This window comes from Cynoglossus semilaevis, chromosome Z (assembly GCF_000523025.1).
Source record: "Cynoglossus semilaevis isolate Cse_v1.0 chromosome Z, Cse_v1.0, whole genome shotgun sequence".
NCBI lineage: Eukaryota > Metazoa > Chordata > Actinopteri > Pleuronectiformes > Cynoglossidae > Cynoglossus > Cynoglossus semilaevis.
Window position 1 is genome coordinate 21,882,024 of NC_024328.1, and position 917 is coordinate 21,882,940.

General features: G+C 48.3%; 1 protein-coding gene across 1 annotated transcript in view; it reads right to left on the minus strand.

Annotated features, from left to right (window-relative positions):
- Window positions 1–917, minus strand: part of ncs1b (neuronal calcium sensor 1b) — a 16,846-nt gene that overhangs the window by 1,701 nt on the left and 14,228 nt on the right. Inside the window, exon 3 of the mRNA XM_008336924.3 lies at window positions 625–763. Coding sequence (XP_008335146.1) covers window positions 625–763 — 139 coding nt within the window. The remainder of the gene's footprint in view (window positions 1–624; window positions 764–917) is intronic.

A 917-nucleotide genomic window follows, 5' to 3' on the forward strand; every position in this document is an offset into this window, starting at 1 on the left:
GACCGCCCGAGGCTGATTCCAGTCTATCTCTGTCAGACATCTGACCAACCAGACGGGCCTGAGGTCACATGCTGTCGATGACATCACAGCACTGGTCGTAAAACTGTTAAGATCAGCCCATCAGCTAAAAGCCAGGAAAATGTCAGTAAACCTGAAGTGACGTCAATAAACCACCAGAGGCACTGTGACGACGTGGACCGTGGAACACACACAGAACATTGTTTAAACCTGTCCTAACGACCGTCTGAACGTCTGAGTTGTTTGTTTTCCTGAAACTACACCTAAAGGAAGTGGATTCCGATCCTCCGACCAGATGGAGGAGCATGTGACCTGGGGTCAAAGGTCAACCTAGGGATGATAAATAACCGATATCCTAAATACGAAAGACGTTCGACGACACCCTCTGGTCCTCACGTGCAGTGAAAAGTGTTTTGGTTAGCATGACGCAGATCTTCTCCAGGGGGCGCCAGAGGACTTTTTTCAACTCCGGCACAAGACGAGGATTTGTTCCAAGTACAGTGAGAGTGACTAGTACTACTGAAGTAAAACACAGGTAAGTACTGATACGACACGTCCACTGGACACACGGGGGGGTGTAGGGGGCGTGGCCTAAATGTCCCTCACCTTATTTTCATCAAAGACGTTGAAGACAAACGAGGCGAACTTAGTGGGGTCTCCGAAGGGAAAGAACTGTTTGTAGATCTTCTGGAAGCCCACGGCGTCCAACTGTCCACTGGGACAGTCCTTGATGAAGCCTTTGTACCTAACGGACGACAAGAGGGCAGAGGTCAAATGTCAGTCACCCGAAGATGAGACCGGTTCATTAGCAGCATTAGCAGCATTAGCATCATTAGCATCATTAGCATCATTAGATTTGGATTTTTTCACGATGGTAAGGCTATAGTAAGGCGTGTTTT